Here is a 16,771-nt window from a genome sequence, read left to right as displayed (position 1 = left end):
AAATGTTTGCCGTTGGCATTATTAAATGTTCGAACTCAGCCACGAGCTGATATAGGACTGTCCCCATTTGAAATGCTGTATGGGATGCCCTATTCCCTAGAAAAAGTTCAAACCAATCCTAACATTACTGATCAAAGTATTAATAAATACTTAACCATTTTAATGAAATATAAAAAACAGTTATGGGAAAAAGGGATGTGGGCCCAAAGACCACCCCTAGATCTTGTGTTACACCAGGTACAACCCGGCGACTGGGTCCTCATCCGGAGCTGGAAGGAAGATTCAATCACCCCAAAGTGGGACGGACCATACCTGGTTTTAATCACCACTGACTCCGCAGTCCGCACAGCAGAGAAGGGATGGACTCATGCTAGCAGAATAAAGGGGCCAGTGGATCCAACTCGATTTCATACAGCTTCCAAAGAAACGAGCTGGAAAATTGACGGGAAGCCGGGGGATTTAAAGCTAACAGTAAAAAGGACTTACAAATAATTTTCATGAACTCTATCAGCTCTAGAGACATTTGGGTTGGAGATAACTGGGGACTGCAAGTACAACTAGTTGGGGAAACAAAGCCCCCAGGATACTGTAAACGTCTAGAGGATTCAGCCCAGCAGCCCTTCTATCGGTTCATTCGACTTGAAAAAGAACAGAGACCTTGGGAAGGGGAGGGCCACGCTGAACATCAAAGTATTAGAGTAAGGTGTAGCTGGTTAGATTGTCATTGTTACCCTTTTGCCTGTTTTTCCTGCAAAATCTGTAAAGGATTGTGGTAGGCTCACTGCAGAAAGGGGAGAGCTCCAAGAAGTGTATGTCAACGCTGCTGGCTGGAGCAGCGCAAATTGACATCTGAAGTACTAAATTACAAGGTTGCCACCCGGGAATTGACTAAAGGATCCCCTGAGTGGTGGGAGGTTTTCATAAAGGGAATAAACCCTGAATTCCACTGTTACCATTCCAATGAACCCCTGGGTCCGTTCCTCACGGATATAGTCCAGGTCAAGTGTCGCAAATTAGTCAAAAGGCTCAGGTGCGACACTCCACAGTTGAATACGAAAAATTGGATCTCCCGGAGATCAAAGTGGGAAAGAGGGAACGATCCCACCCCTGAAGAATATCTCTGCTGTCGGGAAGATGGCTTGCCCTGTAACTTGTAGCAACCAAGTTGACAGGCGAGACAGAGAGGTAGATAGTGGGGATGAGGGGCCCTCCCAAACCTTGAAAGAGAACGTAAATCATCATGAGTATGAGAATGGTGACAACGGAATGGGGGAAAATGGGAATGTAAAACTGAGCATGATAAGTAACATCCTCCCCTGCAGTGCGTATCACTCAATCCTATGGGTTTTTATGTTTGTATGGTTTCCCCTTCAGAGTGCTACAGTTAATATACATGAACCCTTTAAATGGACCTTAAGCAGATGGGAGGATCACGATACCCGTCATATTTTACAAACAATAACGGGACCTGGAGCACCAAGCTTCAAAGTTGGGATCTGTGATCTAACTCGGAATTTAAAATGCGGGCGACTGTTAAACTTAACAAGCTTCTATATGTGCCCCGCTTCAAACCCAGGGAAGCAATACTGTAATTACCCCAAACATTATTACTGTGCCTATTGGGGCTGTGAAACAATAGCATCAGCGTGGGCTCCGGGTGGGGGATTAGACAAATATTTAAAAGTAGGACATGGACCAGCAGGATGTAAACGACCACGAGAGTGGCCTTGGACTGGGAAAAACTTACTTGGGAACTGCACCTTTCTTTACCTAAATGTCACTCAACCAAGCGATTCTGGATGGTTAATAGGCAAAACATGGGGGGTTAGGCATTGGATAGAAGGACATGATCCGGGAAATCTGATTCAAATAAAAAAGGAAGTAGCGCCACATGACCCTAGCCCTATAGGCCCAAATCCAGTAATAAGCAATGACCTAAAAGAGAATAATAAAACCAGAGATAATGTTATAAACAAAAGTAATCAAGAACCTCAGTTATTAGTGCAGAGGTATACAACTTTATAGAAAATCATGCAAGCTACCTTTGGAGTTTTGAATCATACCCATCCTAACCTAACTAAAGGATGTTGGCTTTGCTATATGATAAATCCACCCTTTTATGAAGCTATTGGGATTACATCTGAGGCAAGGGAAATAAATGGTACAAATCCAAAAGAGTGTCTCTGGAAAAAAGAAGGAGATAATGTTCCAGGCATTACCTTGTCCCAGGTTAGTGGGCAAGGAAGATGTGTAGGAGAAGTTCCAGCAGATATGCGACACCTCTGCAACACAACAATGAGCATTAGCAGAACAGACAAGCCTTTTGATTGGCTTATGCCAGCAGTCAATACTAAATGGGTATGTCAACAACTTGGAGTTACACCCTGCCTATCGGTAAGAGCCTTTAATAATTCAGACTTCTGCATTCAAGTTCTAATAATCCCCAGAATCGTATACCACCCAAAAGAATACGTGGTAGAACATCAAAAGACCCCTGAACACTACCTGGTTAAAAGGGAACCACTTACAGCACTAACGGTAGCAATCTTGCTCAGCATAGGAGGAGCAGGAGTAGGAACAGGGGTCGCCTCCCTAGTAAGTCAAACCCAAGGTATGAAAGCTCTGCGCACATCTGTAGATGAAGATCTGAGTAGAATAGATAAAGCCATAAGTGAACTAGTTAAATCAATAAAATCCCTTTCTGAGGTAGTCCTCCAAAACCGAAGGGGATTAGATTTGTTATTCTTACAGCAAGGGGGACTATGTGTTGCTTTGCAAGAAGAATGTTGCGCTTATGTAGATCACACAGGTATTGTAAAAGACACGATGGCTGAGTTACGCAAACAAATAGAACAACGAAAAAGAGAAAGAGAATCCCAGCAGAGTTGGTATGAATCCTGGTTCACCTATTCTCCCTGGCTAACCACTCTATTATCCACCCTTGCAGGACCAGTAATTTTACTAATTCTAATACTTACTTTTGGGCCATGCATTCTTAGCAAACTTATTACACTAGTGAAAAATAGGTTAGAAGCTGCACATTTAATGATAGTAAGGCCAAAGTATGAGCCACTTAGCGAAGTAGAGACTGAAGAGTATTTAGAATTGAGCAAAAGGGAGTTAGAGCGCTTTAATGAACAAAAAGGAGGTTAAAATAAAAAGGGGGGATATTGTTAAGAAAATAAGGCCTTTTTGTTCATAATATAGAGTCTCTCATATTCACAGAATAGAGTTTTAATTAGAGTTTTTACTTGTCTGAACATGTTCTCATTTTGCCAGGCATTCCAGTGACTATCTCTCAAGGACGACTTCGTTACAAACTTTTTAGGGAGTTAAAACTGTTTTGAGAAAGCTGCTGCTAGGCACCCAAACACCTAAGCGAATAGATATGTTTCAAGGACAGTTCCGTTACAGACTTAGCAAAACATGTAAACGTGCCTAGAGATAACATTTCTTGTTTTTGAGGGAATTTCCAGGTCGCAGAAACAACCTTAAAGAAGACCACTGGCGCCACCAAGAGGCAGAGAACGACCACCTAACAACAGAGTGCGCCTGCGCAGAAGAGACACCAGAGCGTCACCAGAACGTCACACATCCAGAAGAGACAACCCAATAAGTGGGGGGGAAACGGGGAACTAGGCGCGGTAGTTGAAACGACTGCCGCCCAGCGCGCGCTGGTTTGCTTTCGCTTTCCGCTATTAATAAATCCTTTTAATTGGATTTGACAGCCTATTGTGCTCGTTTATAACAACAGTAAATGTGAGGTAGAGAGAGAGATGGAAAGAAAGAGAAAAGGGGAGAGAGCAAGGGACTGACAGGAACAGAGATCTCCCCTGGTGCGGGGCAAGTGTGACATTGTCCCCTGTGTGCGTGGCCTTCCCAGGGTGGGGGTTTTACACCGGAGCCAGTTTGGGTAAGGGGGGTGGTGTTCACCCCCCACCCCGAGCAGGGATTGCCTCACTGTTTCAGGTTAAAATGTCAGATGTAACCAAAAGTGTTTTCAGTCACCATCTCCATAAACTGTTATCAACAGGTGGGCAGTGTTCTTTATCTCTTCCATGGCTCAGCCCTGATAACGTCCTCCAGGGGCCATCTTCTCTTAATGAGCCATTGAGTGTCACTGCAGCACTGATAAAATTCCATCATCCCATTGTGGGATGCTCCGCCCAGGGGGAGGAACCAAGCATTCCTGCCTGGATATAATCTCACCCTTGCAACACCACGATCACCTTGCCTACTGGATTCCCAGAGGACAAGAGCTCCATAAACACCACTGGACCTTCAGAGGAAGACCAGACCCTTCTACAGGATCACTGCTTTGACAGAATCACGTTCATCACTCCAGCCGGACTGCAGCCACCATTTCATCAGCCTGCTACCACCACCCTGATTATCAGGTTATATCCTGACTCTGTGAGTTTAAACCAGTCTTTCTGTATCATAGCTTTGATCTTAATTTTCCTATTAAATTGTCCTTCTGGCTTAGACTCTCTCCCAGGTTTGCTTTGAAGCCAGTACAAAACTCTCTGTGCTCATCACTTGTTTTCCTCCCAAAACAGGATTTCCCATACCCAAACGTTCGCCACATGGAGAAGGTTGTGAGGAAGAGGAAGATGCCTCAGGACCCCCAAGCAGGTGAGGAGGAAGTCAGTGCCCCTTTCCCCCTCTCTCCTGTTCCATCTCCCAGCCCAGCCTGGCCCCCAGCTGCAGGACAGCCCCGCTACCAGTGTCCTCCTGATGGGGATGAATTCGGGGGATCTCCCTGCCCTTCCCTCTGGCAAATCCCATCCTCTCCTTGTCCTTCCTCCCCCAGAGCAGGAGCTGCAGATAAAGACCAGGAAGGACAAATCCCCGCATCAGAACCTCATGGAAGAGGCCATTTTGACTGGCTCCACGGCACAGGAACCCAACGGGGAGGAAAAGCCCCAGAGATCCCGCAGGAGGAGGGGCTGCAAAACCAGCCCAAGGTCATCTGAGGAGGAAAGACACACCCAGTGTCAGGAAGGTGGGCAGAGCTTCAGCCAGAGCTCAGAGCTGGTGGTCCATGAGCAGCTTCATGATGGGGAGAAGCCGTACAAGTGCTCGGAGTGTGGGAAGAGCTTCAGGCGGAAATCCCACCTGATCCGCCACCAGATGATCCACACTGGGGAATGGCCCTACAAGTGTGGGGAGTGTGGGAAGGGCTTCGGCTGGAGCTCAGAACTCATCATCCACCAACGCATCCACACTGGGGAGAGGCCCTATGAGTGTCCCGAGTGTCATAAGAGGTTTAGGTGGAGCTCTGCTCTCTGCAAGCACCAGCGGATTCACAACGGGGAGAGGCCCTTCCGCTGCCCTGACTGCAGGAGGGGCTTCAAGCAAAACTCCCACCTTGTCCGGCACCGGCACATCCACACCAGGCAGAGGCCCTATGAGTGTCCCCTGTGTGGGAAGAGCTTCTCCAGGAGCTTTCACTTGACTCGACACCAACTTAGGCACAGGTAAGGGAAGCCCTGTGACTGCCCTGACTGCAGGAAGAGCTTCATGCGCTACTCCCACTCCATCCCCCTTTAGAAGACCCATGTTGGTCAGAGCCCTGGTGACCCACATTCCTTGTGATCTCTGATGAGAAGACACCTGGAAAGTGGTCTTCAAATCCTCCTGGATGCCCATAGACACTTGGATGAACACAGACCAGGAAAATCCATCGGGACTCTGATCAACATTGAAAATTAATTGGGAAGAGCTGTTTCTTTGACTTTAAAGCCCAAGAAATTCTTACCTGCTGTGTCACTTTTTCTTCTGGTGGCATCAAGCAATAATGGATGATCATGGAGATCTTTTCCCACCTGAATAATCTCCTTGTTTATCCCATCAAAACACCTAGAATTGGGGTAAAAATAAAGAAATCAAGTAAAGAGATCTAAAGCTGAATCATTTTACTGGGATTTGAATGTGAATTTGAGGTTAAGGGGAGGATTTGGGTGTTCTGGGACCATCCAAGCCAAGGGACATGGCCATGCTCTTGTAGTTGTTCCAGCAGAACGGGTCCATCTAACCTCATCTGTTCTCCAGGAATTCCGGCTGTCTGTCCCAGTCCCTGGCCTGCGTCTGCCCAGTCCAAGTGTTCCCCACAAAATGCCCAAATTGCTGCTGAAGTGTCCTAGCTGACCCTTGCTGGGGATGTTCCTGTCCACCAACCTTTCCCGCTCAGCTCCATGGAGGGCTGGGAGGGGTTTTAGGGACTCCTGGTGGAACTGAGAGAGGCTGTTGTGGCTCTTGGGGCCATTTGTGGTGCTGGGAGGGGGTTTGGGGGCCTGCTGGAGGTAACTGGGATATACTGGGAATGAGTGAGGTCATCCTGGGGGCAACTGGAACCATACTGGGGACTCTGGGGTGACTGGGATCGAGCATGCTGGGGGCAATTGGAATATACTGGAAGTGTCTGGCACCATACTGGAGGGGACAACACTGGGAACAGCTGGGACCATTTTGGGGGCAAGTGAGGGCAACTGCGAGTGACTGTGTCTGTAATGGGGGCCACTGAGGTCATACTGGCAGTGAGCGGGACTGTACTAGGGGTGACTAGGTGCAACTGGGAACATACTGGGTGGAACTGGAACAACACTGAGGGGGACTGGGATCATACTGGGAGTGACCAGGAACATTCTGAGGGCAGTTTGGACCATGGTCGGTGCAACTGGGATATACTGGGAGCAACTGGTACTGCACTGAGGGTGGCTAGAAGTGGTTCTGGGCAACTGGAATTATGCTGGAAGCAACTTGGAGGAAGTGGGTGTGACTGGGAGCATGCTGGGATCAAGTGGGATATACTGAGAGAGACTGGGAATCACTGGGATCATACTGGGAGGGACTGGAACCACAGCAATGGCCTGGGCTGGGTGATGTGGGGCCTCAGAGAGCGCAGGGAGCATTGTGACACTGCGGGGCCTGATGGATCCAAGGGGACATTGTGACACTCTGGGCCCGGCCTGGCCGTGGGGTGCTTTGGGAGCCCCGGGGTATCCAGGGCAGCAGAGCAGAGCCTCTGGCTCAGGGGCAGCAGCTCCTCGGGAAAACCTGGGCGGGCAGCAGGGGATGCCCAGGGAGAAGAAGCCATAGCCCAGAGCCCCAAGGGTGGCACTGGCTGAGGGACGGGGCAGGAGGGAGAGGCCACTGCTGGGATGGCGCCGGAACTGCCCAGCATCACAGGGCCTGTATGACATTACAGATTGGGCTGTGTGACATCACAGAGATGGCTATGTGACATCTGAGAGGCTGTGTGAGGTCACCGGGGAGGTCACTCTGCCCTAGCCCCCTCCCAGTTCCCCCAGAGAAGTCCAACGCTGCTCGTGCACAGCGGGGTCCCCTGTCCCCCCAAGTCCCCCCGCCCCTGGCGCCGCAGCCTCCCCCAGAGGATGTTCCACGAGATCGACCCCAGAGCCTGACACGGGGACGGGGGCCAAGGCTGTGGGGGTGGGACAGGGGGACAGGGACCCCCCGGCAGTGTCCCCGTGTCCCCCAGGGCCAGAGCCTGGGCCAGGGCTCCTTCACCCTGTAACCAATGAGGGTTTGAGAGTGCTGAAAAAATCCCCAGCAAAAACCAGATTTAATATTAAAGTGACAGCAGCACAAAGTTCCTTGGCAAGAGTCACTCTGCTCCTGACTGGACACTTCAGGCACAGCAAGGAAACAAAGCAACAACAAAACCAAACAAAATCCAGGCAATCAAACCAGAAATGAACTGAGAACTGTCCCTGTGTGTGTGACACAAAAAAAATGAGGGCAAGGATAAAAGGAATATGGCCCAAAACCTTAACAGACCTAAAACCTAATAGGAGTTACCTTATACCTTTACCTTAATTTCTACATTAAACTTAACAATTTAGCAAAAGAACAGAGCTTAACAGTATTTAACCTAACTTATAACCTATAACTATGCAATTTAAAACAGGAATAACATTTAACAATATTTAACTTAACATATAACTTATATTAAACATATGAACTTAGCAAAAGAACAACTCTTAGCAGCGTTTAACTTAGCTTAGACCTCGTGATTTAGCCTTACCTACAGGCCTGACTGGCTCTGCTATCCAAGGCAGTCAGACCCCTCAGGGAGCAGCATTCCTGCCACATTTCCCCAGCACAGGCACTCCTGTGTGCACACAGACACAGAGAGTCAGTGCAAGGCACCTGTGAGAAATTCCCCTGAGCAAAGGGAAATGCTCCCTGGGGATGCTTTGGCATCTCCCCAGCAGGAAAGGGTTGAGCCTGGAGGAGTGGGGGGATCGGCCCAGGCTCCCTCGTTGTTGGGGATCCCCGAGTGCAGCAAACGGGAGAGTTCCCGGCTCGGAGAGGCCCCACTCAGAGGGAGTCGCTGGCCCAGGAGAGCTCCAAGGGCTCCTTTTGGAGCGCTGTTTGTAGGGCCCCAAGAGAGGGGCTGCAGTCCCAGCCATGTTTCATCCTGGCCGCACTTGGCATCAGCAGCTTTCTTTGGCAGTGTGAGAACAGGGATGTTGTGCCACCGAGGGAACACAAACAGTTCCCAGGGCTGCTCCTAAAGCAGCCAGGAGCTGGCTGGGCAGCAGCAGTGCCTGGAGCAGAGCGTGTTTGTGCTGAGCTCCAGAGGAGCTGAGCCCAGGGGCTGCTGGCCAAGGCCGAGGCCCAGCGAGCATTTCTCATCTGGCAGGGCGGCCTGAGAAGGGGAGGGGGGAATGCACCAGCACAGGAACCATGGAACCAAGGGACCATTGTGACACTGTGGGGCCTGTGAGACCAAGGGACCATCGTGACACTGTGGGGCACCATGGAACCAAGGGGCCATTGTGACACTGTGGGGCCTGTGAGACCAAGGGACCATCGTGACACTGTGGGGCACCATGGAACCAAGGGGCCATTGTGACACTCTAGGGAATGTCGGGATCATTGTGACACTGAGAGGCCCCATCAAACCAAGGGTCCATTGTGACACCACTGGGCCTCATGGAACTGTGGAGATTATTATGACACTTTGGGGTATCATGGAACCAAGGGGCCATTGTGACATGGTGAGACCCCAGGGAGCCAAAGGTCCATTGTGACACTGGAAGGCCTCATGGAGTCATGGAGACACTATTAAGAGACTTCACAGCCTCATGGAACCAAGGGGCCGTTGTGACACTGTGGAGCACCATGGAACCAAGGAGACCATTGTGACACTGAGGCAACTCATGGGATCATGGAGACCATTGGGACACTATGAGGCCCCATGGAATAAGGAAAGCATTGTGACACTGTGATGCCTCATGGCACCAGTGAGACCATTGTGACCCTGGGGGTCCCCACAGAACCAAGAGGACCATTGTGACACTGTGGGGCCTCGTGAAACCAAGAGGCCTTTGTGGCACTGCAGGGCTGCAGGGAACCAAAGGTCCAGTGTGACACAGCAGGACCTCGTGTCATCAGTGTTCCATTGTGACCCTGTGGAGCCAAAGGAGACCATTGTGACACCACAAACCCCCAGGGTCCAAAGGTCCATTGTGACATTGTGGGCCTCATGGAACAGAGGAGTCCCGTGACATTGTGGGGCCTCAAGGAACCATGGAGACCATTGTGACACTTGAGGGTCCCATGGAACCAAGGGAACACGGAACAGATCTAGCTGGTTTGGCCTCCAGGGGCTGCCTAAAAGGTGATCTTGGCATTTTGAAGGTCTCTTCTCATCTGCTATTGAAGCACTGGGGCTCGGGGCTTTCCTTCCAATGGAGAAGAACTGCCCTTCTCCTCCAGGCATCCATGGCCAGAATTCAGATTTCATCTCTATTTTCTTATATCCAGGGATTGTTACTATGGGAATATTGCCAGGAAAAAAACAGGCTGGCAGTCATTTCATAAGGGTCACTGCTTACCTGTCCACGAAAGACTGGGGAAGGCTCCATGCTTTCCCTCCTATGGGGAAGAACTGTCCTGCTTCTCCAGGTGCCCATGGGCAAAATTTGGATTCTGTCTCCAAAATTCCCTATATCCAAAGGCTGCCCCCAGACAAAATCTGCTATTGCTGCCAAGTCTGGCTGGCCTTAGCCTAATGAGGCTCTCACCTGACTTCCTATGCACTGGGGCTCTATGCTTTACTTCCTATGGAAAAGAACTGTCCCTCTCCTGCAGGTGGTCATGGCCAGAATTGGAATTTCACCTCCAAGTGCAGATTGTGACAGACTGGAGGTGATTGTTGGCTGGAAAAATTTCATGTGTGAGGGAGGAAAGGGCAGGTCCACCCTTGCCCTGCCCTGGAACCCCAATCCTCCCAGAGCCTCTATCCCAGCCCAGCAGTGTCTGCCAGTCCCTGGAACAGCACAGGCAATGCTGCACAGCCACCTCTGGAGCCCCAGCCCAGCTCCTGAGTGACCAAATGACCCCAAGTCCCACCTGGGGGAAGGCCCAGGAACACCAAGGGGTATTTAAGGCTGACCACAAGGCAAACACATGTCTTCACCCTACCTCCTTTTGGAATTTCCATCTGAACATTGCTGGAATCCAGGAGTTGGTAGCTGTGTGTGTGCTTCTCTGTATCTTTTTTGTCTTTCTCTGTCTATCTTGTTCTATTTCAGTCCTCTTGCAGATGTTGATTAACTTAGAATTGAACAGGCTTAGAGATTTTGAAGTTGAAAGAGCCAAGTTAATGCATTGAAAACTATCTTTTGTACACTGAATATAATTTTAAAACTTTTGCCAAAGTTTCTCTGATTTCCTAAAGTTGCCAGTAAAGGCTGCTTTGGTGTTTGTTTTGAGCTCCTGAGAAAATCTTGATAGTATTGCTCCAGTGCATCCAACTCAGAGGACACAAATTATTGTCACTCCATTTAAATGTCTCCTCGAGAGAGTTTTTTAGTGGATGGGGGTCAGGGCTTGTGTGTCCTGCTTGGCACAGCCCAGGCAGGGCTTTCACAGCCCCATCCCACACTCCATTTCCCACCAGGAGCTGCTGGTGCCTCTGAGTTCTGCTGCCCCAGCCCCAGGGACGCTCTCCTTGTCTGCCCATTCCCCCAGGGTCTCTGGGCAGGGATGGCCTCAGTGGGGGCTGCTGACATCCTCAGCAACTTGGAGGCTGCTGCTGAATTTTACTGCTCCAGAGGCTTCTTCAGCCTTCAGCTCTTCAGTTCAGGAATTCAGTGCCCCAGGGCTCATTAACATTCAGAACACCTTAACAAGACAAGCCTCTGGGAATAATTTGATTTAAGCTTTCAAATCCTTTGTGGTTGGTTAGGCAGATTCCATTAGTGTAGTTGAAATAAATTACTTTAATTTACACAGGGAGTGAGAAACCATTTTTTAGGTCCCATTTTGATTTTTTAGTTAATACATTGTTATATGCAATCTCTAGCTGACACTGAATCCAAGTACCTCCTCATGCAGTTTGAATAGATACGAAAATCAAGACACTTTATGGCTGACAATCCATAAGACTGTCCCTACCCCCACCCCACCATTTCCCCCATCCCAGCCCTGGCAGTCAGAGCAGCCTTGTGCAAATCTGAGCTCCCTCCAGCCCAGGCTGCACCTGCAGGTTTCAGCTCCTTGGCTCCAACTCCCACCTGCTTTCTTTGGAGAAGGAGCTGCCCCAGACACAGAGGGATGTTCATTTCTTGCCAGCCAACAAAGCCAAGGGAAGGCACAACTCCATCCAATGCAAAAGTCATTCCTCTGCTGGCTATTAAATCCACTGTGCACAGCAGACAGTCTCAGAAAAATGGAAAACACCTTCTGTGCCCAGCACAGATCCCAAGGTCCCCCCAAACCCTCCCTGCCCCGATTCTGCCCAGATTTGCTCTTTGCACACACGAGTCACAGGCTGAAGTCAGGAGCTCCCTCCATGCCCAGAGGGAGGAAAAGAGGGAAAGTGGATTAAGAGCTCTCCTGTGCAGAGTCAAGGTCCAAGTGCTCCTGCAGTGGGAACCACAACTCATCAGGTTTGTGTCCTTTGGGCTCAGGGACTGGTGACACTCAGAGGCACTGAAAGGCTTCTTGCCAACAAACAGGAGTTGAACATTAGAACAGTTTAATAACCATCACAGCTCTTCCCTCAGCTCTCTGTGATATCCCAGCTGCATCTGACATGTCCCCCACACCAAAGTGATTTCTGTAGATAAACAGTTTTATACAAAGACATAAGAAAAGGCAATTATGTGATAGATAGAAATCTAAGTAAGTGGTTGACTAATGTGAAATTTATTTCAACTTCAGAAAGATTGGGCAACTCCCTAAATCTCAAATCATGAAACCAGTCAGTTGAGAGGCTCTTGAATGACCAGAGAGCACCTAGAGGAGGAAATTTGGGAGCAAAAGGAAGAACATAGATCCAGCTGGTCAAGTGAAGAGATGTTGTTAGACATGGCAATTTCAACAGGAGAGCTGGAAACCCCTGAAGGAAGAGGGAGATGATGTAATAAACAGAATATTAGGGACACAAGAAGATGGAAGATCAGTATTTCTTGTCCTTTTCTCATCAGTACCCTCCCAGGAAATCCGTGCTCCTGGAGAGAAAACTTTTGTGTTTCTTAAATGACACAGATAATAAAACTGTCCTTCTATAAAGTGAAATGTACGAGTAATAACACCTGTGCTCCTTTCCAGGCAGACATCAGCTGTGTGCCCATGAACAGGCAGTGACACTTGTGCCCAGCTGCTGCGCTCTCGCCCCGGTTCCCTTTTCCTCCGCCCCGGCTAGCTCTCGTCCTGGGGCGAGGGCGGGCGATGGAGGCACCCTCCGCCGCTCCCAGCTGGGGTTTGGGGAGTGCCTTTGTGGGTTCCGGGCAGCGCTAGCACGCCGCGCGGTGGTAAATGAAGAGCGGATCCTGCTGGGGGCTAAGTCCGAGTTTATTGTGACCCAACAGGGCCAAATATCCTAGAACGGTGCCAGCCAACAGGAACAGGCACAAGGTGCTTGCACTGGCTTATAAACTGTAAGGGAGGGGTATCCAACGACCAATGGGGATAGGGATAGGGGGTGGCTCCGGGATGGGGGGATATGGTGGGGTCCAATGGGGGAAGGATATGGGGGGAGCCCCAGGTCCTCGCCCAATCACCCGGTGCCCTGAGTAGAAGCTTCTGGATGGATGGGAAGGGGCACCGAGTGATAGACAAGGCACCCGGGGGGGGGTAAAATGCCTCTTTCAGGGTGATGGATAGATACTGGGAAGGCGGGAAGGGAGGACAAGGCGGGAAAACTGGGGATAAACCAAGTTGCACACGGAAGGAATAAACCAATACATAATACAGGGATAATAAAACATACAAATAATGCAACTCCACATCTCCTCCTTTTTTTGTTTAAAAAGAAAGGGGAAATGGGCAAAAACGCAACTCCACACCTTGAGGTGCCGAGTTGGGATTGGATCTCTCAGAGAGGAGCTGAGGGAGAGCAGAGCACCTTGCAAGCTGCAGGTCCCTGCCAGCCCCGCAGGGCTCCTGTGCCATCAACATCTGCTCTGCTCCAGTCTGGAACAGGGCCCAGCACGGTGCCGGGACCATCAGAGAGCTGAGGTGTGAGCTGGAATTCCATGCCCTCCCCATGGCGCAGCAGCCCTGCATTTCCCTGCTGCAGCCTTGGTCTCCAGCACAGCCATGGAGGCTCTTTGGGCTCCTGAGTGTTCCTGCAGCCCCAAGGGCAGCTGAGCTCTGCCTTGGGCACAGGCAGCCCTGGCCAGCGCAGGCCATGCTCAGCAATTCCTTGTCTGTGCCCGGCCTTGCTGCCAGCCCCGGCAGCGGCTGCGTGGCCCCTCTGTGGCCCTGTGCTGGCCCAGCCATGGTGCCACAGCCCCTGTGCAGCCCAGCCCAGGACAGGAGCATTGCGGCTGGGAACGGCCCCTGTGCCGTGGGGCCCTGGGCAGCCTTGGGGCTCTGTGCCCCATGGCCTCCCTGCTGGGCAGCCTCTGCCAGCTCCTGCCGAGCCCGTGGCACCTGTGGGGCTGCACAGACAGCCCTGCCCGGGCTCTGCCGGCCTCGGGGCCAGCAGAGAGGCGGCCAGGGCTGGCCATGGCCGGGAACAGGCCCTGAGCCCCGCAGGAGGATGGAGCTGGGCCACAGCCAAACTCACCCAGGGCAGAGCTGGGCTCAGCAGCCAGGGCTGCCCAGGGCTGGCACAGACAGAGGCTGGCGCTGACAAATGTCCTGGGCCCCTCCCTGCTCTGTCCGTGCCCCAAGGGCACAGAGCAGCCTCCTCTCTGGGGCTCTTGCCTGTTTTCAATGCCTGCCCAGGCGCTGGCCCTGCCCCACAAGGCCTGGGCTGAGTCCTGCCCCTGCCCGCTCAGCCAGGCTGAGATGGACACTGATGATTTCTGTGCCAGGCTCTCCCAGCCCAGCCCAGCTCCCTGCCAGCTCTGCCAGCTGCCCTGAGCTCTGGGCAGCACCAAGGGCCTCTCCCCAGCACAGCCCAGCCGGCTCTGGCCCCACAGCTCTGCTCAGCCCAGGCTGCTCTGGGCACTGCCCCACGGCCTCAGCCCCTGCCAAGGGCACAGCAGCAGCTGCAGCTCAGCCAGGACTCAGCCCCACCATGGGGGAAGGGGTTTGGCCAAGGCCAAAGGAGCTCTCTGGCTGCCCTGCTCCCCTCTGCCTGAGGTGCTGAGAGCTCTGCAGCCCCTCCTGCCATCCCATCTGCCCAGGCCAGCACAAGAGCCCCGGCCCTGGGGCCCTCCAGAGCTGCTCCTGCTCCAGGCCCAGGGCCCATCCCAGAGCTGGGGCAGCCACAGAGCTGTGCCCATTTCTGCTCATTGCTGCTCTGATGGGGATGCATCCTCAGCCACTTGGAGGTTGCTGATGAATTTTACTGCTCCAGTGGCCTCTTCTTTCTTGAGCTCTTCAATTCAGGAATTCAGTGAGAAAAGCCCATAAACATTTGTTCAAAATGCACACACACAGAAAAAAAGCTGCTGGGAATATATTAAGTTGTCAATACTTCTGTGGTTAATGAAAGAGATTTCAGAAGTGTATTCAAAGCGAATATACTGTATTGAAAACATTGCAGAGAGAACAGTTTTGTCCTGTTTTCTTTTCCTGTTTTTCCTGTTTATGGACTGATATCAGCAATGTCCAATTGATATTGAACCCCAGCATCTTCTAATGCAGTCTGAACAGATAGGAACATCAAGACACTTCATGGCTGACAATCAATCAGACTTTGTCCACACCAACTCCCCACCACTTCCCTCATACTACCCCTGGCACTCAAGAGTCTTTTCTTCTCAGAAAGGGTGAGTGGGCACTGGAATGGGCAGGCCAGGGGAGAAGTGGCAGAGTCACTGTCCCTCTCCAGTGGCACTCAGTGGCATGGTCTGGGTGACAAGGGCGGTATTAGGGCATTGGCTGGACTTGATGATCCCAAAGGTCTTTTCCAGCCTTTTTGATTCTGTCATTCTGTGATGATTGGGACACTCTGGGGCCATTGTGACCCTGCAGGGCCTCATGGAACTAAGAGGACCATGGTGACACTGTGCAGCCCCATAGAACCAGGGCTCCATTGTGGTGCTTGGGGGCCAAATGGAACCAGGGAGTCCCCGTGACACTGGGTCCTGGTGGAACCACAGAGGCCATGGTGACACTGCGGGGCCTCGTGTGACCGAGGGGTTTCACCACTGTGACACTGCCAAACCAAGGAGAGCATTGGGAGAGTCCAGGGCCCAGTGGAACCAAGGGGCCCTTCTGACACTGCGGGGCCTCATGGGACCAAGGGAACATTGTGACACTGCAGGACCTTGTGTAACCAAGGGGCCACTGTGACACTCTGGGGCCTCAGGGAATCTGGAAGGCCATTGTGACACCGTGTGGGCTCATGAAAACAAGGAGTCCATTGTGACACTGAGGGGACTTGTGGAAACACAGAGAGCATTGTGACAGTGTGGGACCTCATGTGACCATGGGACCTTTGTGACACCCTGGGGCCCCATGGAACCAAGGGGCCACTGTGAAACTGCGGCACCAACGAGAACATTGTGACACTGTGAACCCCATGGAACCAAGGAGTCCATTGTCACATTTTGGGGCCCATGCAACCAAGGACATTTTTGCTGATGACACCAAGCTGGATGTGAGTGTTGATCTGCTGGAGGGTGGGAGGGCTCTGCACAGGGCCCTGGACAGGCTGGATCCAGGGCCCAAACCCAACAAGGTCAGGTTTAACAAGTCCAAGTGCCGGGTCCTGCACTTTGGCCACAACAACCCCTGCAGTGCTACAGGCTGGGGAGAGAAGGGCTGGACAGCAGCCAGGCAGAAAGGGACCTGCAGGGACTGAGGGACAGCAGGCTGGACATGAGCCAGCAGTGAGCCCAGGTGGCCAAGAAGGCCAATGGCTCCTGGCCTCGGTCAGGAATGGTGTGGCCAGCAGGACCAGAGCTGCTGTGCCAGCACTGATCTGCCTCAGCTCTGCACACAGACATTGCTGCTGCAGCTCCAGAGAAGGCAACAAAAGGGCATCTCTGCAGAAAACTCTGCTTGAGATCCTTTAGTTTCTTGAAAGCTACTGAAAGCGCAGCCCCTCATTGACAGAGTCTGTGGCCACAGGGAAGGTGGAGAGAAACAAAATGAGAAATGGCACAAACCATGACATTTCTTTGTGAACAATATTTAAAAAACAAAACAATGAAAAATAATGTGCAAAATGAAACCAACAAGAAGTATCTAAGATTACTTTTATTACAAGTGATTTGCAGAAATTTGCTAGCAGTTTAATGTTTCTGAAAGCATCCAGTCATCAGTCTCCTCACTGCAGCCTTGAGCTCCTGGTTCCTCAGGCTGTAGATGAGGGGATTCAGGGCTGGAG

The 16,771-nt window shown here is 51.3% G+C and overlaps 2 protein-coding genes across 2 annotated transcripts in view; one reads left to right on the top strand and one right to left on the bottom strand.

Moving 5' to 3' along the window:
• The window catches only part of LOC144248444 (uncharacterized), a 58,633-nt gene extending 53,032 nt beyond the window's left edge, over positions 1 to 5,601 (top strand). The window contains 1 exon segment of the mRNA XM_085565247.1: positions 5,006 to 5,601. Within this exon segment, the coding sequence (XP_085421373.1) occupies positions 5,006 to 5,484 (479 nt within the window). The 3' untranslated portion in view covers positions 5,485 to 5,601.
• The window catches only part of LOC144246964 (uncharacterized), a 712,254-nt gene that overhangs the window by 11,890 nt on the left and 683,593 nt on the right, over positions 1 to 16,771 (bottom strand). The gene's annotated exons all lie outside the window — the stretch shown is intronic.

The sequence above is a fragment of the Lonchura striata genome, chromosome 35, assembly GCF_050655825.1.
Source record: "Lonchura striata isolate lonStrDom1 chromosome 35, ASM5065582v1, whole genome shotgun sequence".
NCBI classification, from domain to species: domain Eukaryota; kingdom Metazoa; phylum Chordata; class Aves; order Passeriformes; family Estrildidae; genus Lonchura; species Lonchura striata.
This window is presented reverse-complemented; position numbering and strand designations above follow the sequence as displayed.